General features: G+C 37.7%; 1 protein-coding gene across 1 annotated transcript; it reads right to left on the reverse strand.

Moving 5' to 3' along the window:
* Positions 1-2,615: 2,615 nt before the first annotated feature.
* Positions 2,616-8,576, reverse strand: cox4i2 (cytochrome c oxidase subunit 4I2). Its single transcript, XM_067591318.1, has 5 exons — positions 8,415-8,576; positions 5,522-5,621; positions 4,452-4,616; positions 3,492-3,623; positions 2,616-3,002 (listed from the first exon to the last, which is right to left on the reverse strand). The coding sequence occupies exons 2-5, from the start codon at positions 5,619-5,621 to the stop codon at positions 2,869-2,871; spliced, it is 531 nt and encodes a 176-aa protein (XP_067447419.1). The 5' UTR covers positions 8,415-8,576; the 3' UTR covers positions 2,616-2,868.

Genomic DNA, 8,576 nt, shown 5'->3' on the forward strand with positions numbered 1-8,576 from the left:
ACAACCTTGGTGCAGTGCAAGCAGGTGCCATTTTCTCATCAAAGAAGGATTCGGCACCAAATTGAGCCATGTGAAACCACAGAGAGTAAACATTAAAGGGATGGGGTCTAAAAAAAGAAAAAAAAATCTGGATTTACACGTGAAACATCCATCACTGCATTGTAAGTCAGAGGGTCCAGCTGCCAGCTGTGCCTCCATCTTCAAAGCAGGACTCATCTCTTTTCATCAGTGTTGATTTTTGCTTCTTTCCATCCTCAGTTCATATAATCATGTATGTTTGCAGACATTTACATACATGGATTTCTCTTTCTAAAGTCCTCATTGTCATCCTTGGAACAAATATTTCACCAAATAAAAAAAGACTGCAATGACTATTCATGAATATCATCCTCTTAATGCTTGTGTCTTCAGCATCTTCTTAGCCAAGGTCTTCTGTCGTACATTCCAGTACAGTATATATATATTTTTCTAGTGTATGCCCCCACCAAGAAGCTGCCGGGCCCTCACTGAAACTGAAAGTCCCCTTCCCACACATATGTGAGTGTGTGTGTGTGTGTGTGTGTGTGTGTGTGTGTGAGTGTGTGTGCGTGAGAGAGAGAGAGAAAGAGAGAGAGAGAGAATTTCTGTTTAGTAAAAATGTTTCTTGAAGGAGGCACAAATGAAGGAAGTGTGATAGCATTGGCACGATCCTATACCTATATACATATATATATATATACATATATATATGTGTGTGTGTGTGTGTGTGTGTGTATATGTATGTATATATATATATATATATATATACATATATATATGTGTGTGTGTGTGTATATGTGTATATATATATGTATATATATATGCTAGTTATTTAAACTGATTAGAATAGCGCATTAGCTTAGTAACATATTTAAGAAAAATAGAACTGATGGCTTTTAAACATTATTTATATTTGGTGTAAAAAGCATAATTGTGCCCCTTCAAATGGCCTTAAATTCCATCTTTTTATTGATGTGCATTGTCATTCGTTGTGTTTTGTTTTGTTTTTTTAGGATTATTGGACTGCTACTAGACAAGAAAATGCAAACAAATCAAGAGGATATTTTCAAAAAGTTAGGTCTCTGGTGCGTTTTTGTTGGAATTCAGAATTAAAGATCACAGCCAAATTCAATGGTCTGTTTGTATGTCTTAGAATGCCATTGTACATTTAAAATTACACTGAACCTAATAAAGCCCATGTTGGAAGATGTATTGAGTCTGTCTTGTCTTTTTCAAAGTCTTGGATGGCACGCATGCATGAAGAGTTGCCCATTAAGACATTAGTTAAATATTAAAGGCATTTCCAGAAGCTGAAATCAGCCAGAAGAAAGTTAATTTTGTGCTCAACTGATGAGAGGAAATGGGAATTAAAAGTTCAAGTCCCCCTCCACTCAAAAATATGTTTTTCTTCTCAAGGATATCCACTGATCAAATCGATATATAACACATTTACAGTCTTTTTAGCATCAAATTCCTTCTTTGTGTCTCCTCCGGCAGTGTTTTCCTGTTGAGCTGTGGTGGAAGTATAGTCACAAAAAGAGGGACTTTGGCACTAAAAAGACTGTAACACTGAAAGATATCTACTTGATTTGACTCATTTGGGAAGCTGAAGCTTCATATTAGTTTCAGATAAATTTTTGTTTGTCTGCACAGAAGGAGGACTGTGGCTTTTGTCCCACATCACTTACACTGTAAGTGCATTATGAAGGGATCTTCAAATGTTATTTACAATACTTTGTCAATTTACTTTTAAATGTCCATTTCATACCCATCATTTATATCATCATTGATATCTATGTATGTATGAGGCTATTGACTGTCTTCAAATGCCAGAGGACAATTTCATTGGTTTATATTAATCTTTAAATTAATTCATTTTTAATGCATTTAAGATGTTTTTACAGTCATATAATGGGTAAAAAAGTATTCTGTTTAAATATAATTAACCATAATAATTTACCATCACACATTAAATTCAAAACCTGTTATTATTCAAAACTAGTTACTCTTTGGTTTACTTTTATAATTATGAATTAATGCCATTACAATGTTTTCATTTACTATTTGTTTTTTCTTCGTGTGCTTATGTGGATGTTTTTTATATGCACTTTCCAGAACTGTGGCTGGTGTAATACAGTGGTAGAAGAAGTATTTGGATCCTTTACTGAAGTAAAAGTTGCAATACAACAATCTATGAAATACTCCATTACAAGCAAAAGTCCTGCATTCAGAATCTTACTTTAGTAAAAGTACAGAATTATTGTCAGCAAAATGTACTTAGAAGTATCAAAAACAAAAGTACTCAGTACTACACCATAGCTGTCAGATAAATGTTTTGGACTATTAAGTACAATTTTTCCCTCTGAAATATAATGGAGTAAAAGTAGCGTAAAATGGAAATACTTAAGTAAAGTACAAGTACATCACAATTGTACTTGAATAAATGTATTTAGTCATTTTACAGCACTAGGGAAATGTAATGACGTCACGGTCACATGCTCAGCTTTGATTTAATGATGATTAAAAAAAAAAAAATTCAGTAAACAGTATGGCAGCTGAGCAGAGCGTACTCCGCATAATAAAAGTGAAAACAGAGAAATAAGCAAAACTTTATTAATATGTGGTTACAACAGGACTGACACAGTTATCACCATGACAGAAGGCTGCAGTGATTGGACAAGAGGCTACTGACCAAGTCAGAGGTGGCACAGAGCACAGTTGCTGACAGTGGAACTCAATCTTTGTAGTGGTTTTGATAATACAACATTCAAATTCAGTTCTACTTCAACAGTAGCTGCACAGCTCTGAGGTGACCGGTCCAACCTCTGTACCGCTTCAGCCACAGTCTCTTTACTTCCACTGGCCCTTCTCATAATCCCACTTGGCGGAAAAGCCCTCGATGGGGTTGACCCTCATGTCCAACATCCTCTTTAGCTGTTTGGCTTTCCACTCGTCATCAAAGGTCCTGGGACGCGGAGGATAGACTAGAGCAAAGAAGGAACAAGGAGAGATACATAGCATGTCAAAGAACTCTGTGGTGCAATCAATATAGAAAAGCATGTCTGTACATTATTATGATGCTCCGCAAAGAAAATTAAAGTATGTGACTCATAACATCAATAAAACCTGCAATCCATTTAGATCAGCCAGTTCCAGGGCTCTAGTACTGTGCATGCTAGCTAACTGGTATGGCTTTACCAGTACACTTAAAAAGAACAGAGCCATCATTAATGTGATTAGTTACAGCTGTGCTTTTTCTGCTATGACAAGTCAAAATGTCTGCTGTGAAAAAAGGCCTGTTCCAAGTAAGAGACAGTGGCACAAAGTGTGTGATGTTGAGATTCTTTGTAGCCACTTTCAGCTCCATAAACAGCCAAACACGACTCAAAAAATACCTGTGAAGGATTTCCCCAAGTTTGTAGAAAACTTCCCAGTGATGGATTCAAGCATAAAGAGTACAAAGGCAGACTCACCATAGAGCGCCTGCCACCAGACCACCAGGCCAGTAAACCCCAAAAAGATGAAGATACCCCCAAAGACAGTCTTCCACTCTGACGACGGCTGCTTCATCTCTGAGTAGGTCTGGCAGAACATTAGCCGATACACTGCAGGTTTAGAGATAAAGAGTGAAGGACAGGAGACATGGGTGAGAGGTGTACCTGTCTTAACAGTCAGGTGCCCATATGAACACTGAAAGAGGTTTCTCTCTTTGTGTTTCCTCAGACAGTCTTTCCTTGTTGAGCTGCGGTGGAAGTATATAAGAAAAAAGAGGGACTTAAAAGACTGTAACATTGAAAGACATTGACTTGATTTGACTCATTTGTACGGCTGAAGCTTCATATTAGCTTCAGATAAACTTTAAATACATTTCTGCAAGGAAGGAGGCTTGTGGATGTTGGACCCCATCACTTACATTGTAAGTGCATTATGAAGGGATCATCTATTGGTCAGTGTGAACAGGAGGAATGACTATGACAAGAAAATCATGTTTCAATGTTCATTTGGGCACCTGACTGTTGTGAACCAGTCCTTTAATGAAAAATGAAACTCCTTTCTCTATTTTATGTATAGTGGCAGTGATATTCCTTAATTCCAGCATGCATAACCACTAACATATTGAATGAAACAGAGGACGTGATACAGTTTAAACACAGCATTCATAATAGGTGCACTATTACTCCCTCTTCTCTGGTGTGTTGTCCAAAAATATTAATGCCAAGCATAATTTTACCTCAGTGGAAGTTGTCAACATCCCCATAACCACCTTGTACAAGATCAAATTACATGTAATGTATTAGATTATATAAAATTCTTTATCATGAATTATGATCTTGTCTGGATATTGAGCACAAAAAATTAATCCTAAATGACTAATGTGTGTTTTTGGCATTATTTTGTGCCACCTCAGCAGCTCGTGGGATAGCTCAACCTACAGGCAATCTTCTCCTCTTTAGTAAGCTGGCCCCAGGGTCCCTTCTCCTTCTGTTTCAGGCTCTTGTCAGCAGCGGTCAGGTCTTCTTTGTAGGGTCTGTCAGGCAGAGGTGTATCCAGACGGTCCCAGTACAATGGCTTAGACATGTCCACTGACTCTGCCACCTCTGGGGGACAGAGACAGCAAGGTTAAAGACTGAGAACACAGGCTATATTTCCACCTGGCACTTCTGGAGTGAAACGATTTGTTTAATCTCATTATAATTATGGTCAAATACCATGTTCATACATCAGAATGAAAAGGCAACAAACCCTTTCAAAAAAATGAAGTGAACTGCTGCAACCGCAAAAATGAGTAAATGTCTCCTCATGATGACACAGCAGCGCCATCTGCTGGTTCAAGTTCGCTATGGACAGAGACCTTTTCCTGGACAAAAAACTAACGTACTGTGCTTTGCAGTATTTTTGGTGTTTGTACTAAATATAGAAACTGTCCACATAAGCGAGATTCAGAAGAGCATTTTGGAAAATATGTACAGGCGTTACACCAAAATCTGTAACTCACCAGATTCTGTGACATTAGAGGATATAACCTATGAAAAATACCAATAAGGGTCGACCAGGTAGTCACAAGTGTAGTTCGTATACACGTAGTGACGTTGAAATTCGTGACCCTGTATTTGGTCATCTCTTCTTTACAGCTATCAAAGTATCTAAAAACTATGGAGGCGCCAGCTTTGGTAACAGCTGCGGTCAAAACCAAGTTTCTGATAAGGTCTATGATTAAAAACTTCAGCGGTTGCAATTTAGCCGAAACTCTTGTTAGGTCACGGAATTTGGTGAAACACCTGCAGAGGGGCAGTTGGCCTCTACTATACTACTACTACTACTACTACTACTACTACTACTACTACTGCTACTACTACTACTACAACTACTACTACTACTGCTACTACTACTATACTATTTCTTTCTTTCAGAGTTTCTTGAGTAAAGAACGACTGTCCTACATGAGGAACGTATGCATGTCAGAGAAATGGCGCATATGAAAAACACTTTAATGCCATGGCACCGTGATCGTGGCTCGCCATCCTCGCGCTGCTGGTGGAGAAGGCGGCTGTCGCGCGCCCGGCCAGGAGGCTTCTCACGCGTCCTGCAGTCAAACGGAGCATCTGTGAACAAGCAAGCGGTCACAGAAATGTAACTTTATGACATATTTAAAAAAAAAACCCCAGACATTTCTCTGTGTAATACTTGGTAACCATGGAAAACTGGTTCTAATTAGCACAATTAGCCATGAGTCATTTCATGTAGTATAAACAAGAAACACAAAAAAACATGGACATATAAATACCGGTGGGCCCACCTACTAAAAATGTTTACTGCTATCAAAGATGGACGGAAAAAAACAACCAGGGCTGCATATAATTCCCAAGCCTCGAGCCAAAAAGCTGTGACCCACTTTTAATGATTACTGGATATGGCGTTAAAGATTTCTCAAAGGATAAAAAAAATTTAAGACAAATAAACCTGCCTGTGTTGTTGGGGCAAATTCCTTGACAGGGGTTGATAGTTCTTTCTTTCTTTCTTTCTTTCTTTCTTTCTTTCTTTCTTTCTTTCTTTCTTTCTTTCTTTTTTGTATATTTTAGCAGAAAATCTGCATCCTTTTTGGAAGTTATTAACGATTATTTGGATTAATTAAGTAATTAATGTCAGCTGCTGCCACTATGCTGCCTTCAAAGGCTGTAACATATATTTAAATTATTAAATTGTAGCTTGTACATTCTTCCATGGCACTCAACTTTAGGTACTGAAACAAAAATAAAATTAATATCAACACTAATTTACTGGGAACAATGAGACCACTTTGGAAATAGTTGTAATATACATGTACAATTTAGGGGGCTTATTTTAAATGCAAATGCCCAATCAGTGTTAAGTACCTATATACTGTATTGTTGTAACTATTTTTTGCTTCCAGCTGTCTGTTTGACTTATAGTTTTGCTAACTTGTACAGCTACTAACTTTAGTCAGTAAATGCGAAGCCCACAGGCAGTATTATTTTGTTACAAAGTAAATTGTATTGTTTAGCAGGACAAACAAACTCCAGTGCACAGCAGTAGTGTTTACCACTCACATAACAGCACTTAAAGGCAGCAGTACACACTAACAATTCAAGTCAAGAAGTATGACATTGATCCATTGTTGAAAAAATCTACACACACAAATATGCACACACTTCATTGACGTATAGCTGTTCTCCTGTAAGTATCTATTGCACATTATGTTTTATTTGGCACTAGTCTGAAAATTTAAAGGTGCAGTGTGTAGAAATGGGCTTCGCAGAAATGGAATATAATATTAATAAGTATGTTTAAATTAGTGTATAATCACCTGAAAATAAGAATTGTTGTGTTTTTGTTACCTTAGAATGAGCCCTTTTTATCTACATGTGGAGTGGGTCCTCTTTCACAGCTGCCATGTTGCACCGCCATGTTTCTACAGTAGCCCAGAACGGACAAACCAAACAGTGGCTCTAGAGAGAGTCTTTTGTGATTTTTGTGGCCACCGTAGTTCTCCTATATGTTTGGAGGGAAGGGGAGGACTATTCAGTTGGTTGCAATCTGCAACCTCACCACTAGATGCCACTAAATCCTACACACTGGCCCTTTAATTGGACATTGATGCTCTTTTAAAAGAAAACAGTTGACATATTATGTCTGTGTTTGTTGTTATTCACAACAGTGAATCAAAAGATCTCTTTATGCTTAGTTTTATGAAGGTGGCCTGGATCAATGCCAAATCCGTTCTTGCCAGTCTGGCCGCCTCATTATCTTCTACTATTAAATATGCTGCAGTGCAACATAAAATGAAAATGAGGACACTAAAATAAAATTTAAGTATGAATATAAAACAAATCCTTCAAAAAATATAAAAATTAAGCTGATGTAGCTCCATTATAGATGAAATTAAGATCACTTTGAGGTCACAGTAATAGTTACCAGGTGATTTTTTGCAGGGACACAGACAGATTCTCGGTCTTTGTGATATTGGTATTACAGTAAAATGAAGCATATTTAGGTATAAAAGCAAAAATGTATCCTGGGTTTAAGTACCAGATGGATTTGAGAATTAACAGGTACAACGCTGCATTAAGCTGGCACTGGTTTTGGAAAGAGTTGTTCTGCTTTAAGTTTTTAAGAAGTGAGGAATAATGTTTAAGGTATGTTTGAAGATTGAGTTTGTCTCATATTGCTTTTGTGTTTGTCCTTTTACCTGTCGCTCTGTGGCTTATTACACACACACACACACACACACACACACACACACACACACACACACACACAGCGAGTGAAAATGGCGGAGACTGGCAGTTTGACAAATTAAGAGTCCGAGCTGACCTTCCAAGAGGGTCAGAAGCAAACAGAAACATTTAAACTTTTTTATTAATTCCACTTTAAAAAAAAAAAAAAAAAAGTGACCTACTTTGAAACACTTAGACTTTGCTCTGAACCATTTTTTTGCATAAGAAAAGGTAATGGAAAGTGCAATATTTATGACAAGGAATATCATTCAGCCTTAATGTTACGTGCTTTAATTTTTTTTTCCCGCAGGGTGATGAAAATTGTTTTATTCCTGCAGAAGGATGAAAATTGACTACTCTATCATTCTTTTTATTCTGCTGTAAATATACTGTAGAACTATCAGGTTTGACGTACTTCATTATGTCTCACAAGCATTTTTTAGCTTCCCATACTAACATAACTGCTGCGGATGAAAACATGTACACAGAGATAGAAATCTCTCTGCTCGCTCTGTGTTATGGTTAACTATCTTTTCTGCACGTCCGCCACTCTCCCTAGCTGTGTGGGTTAATCGGGGGGGGGTCTATCCCTCCGTCAGCTCCTCAACTACTTTTTGCCAAACACCAATATAGTCTGATTCGGCGAAGACAGATACTCACGGTTGTCCTAAGAGAGTGAAACTGCAGGATTAGAAGTTGCAACAGCAAAAGACCAAATCTTGAGAGAAAAGGGCTGTTGAGACCTTCTTTCTGGTTTCGTCTCTGCTCTTAACACCAAACACTAAGCAGGAACCAACTAGTGGGCGGGAGAGGAAAGCTGGA

Source organism: Thunnus thynnus, chromosome 6, assembly GCF_963924715.1.
Source record: "Thunnus thynnus chromosome 6, fThuThy2.1, whole genome shotgun sequence".
Lineage (NCBI taxonomy): Eukaryota > Metazoa > Chordata > Actinopteri > Scombriformes > Scombridae > Thunnus > Thunnus thynnus.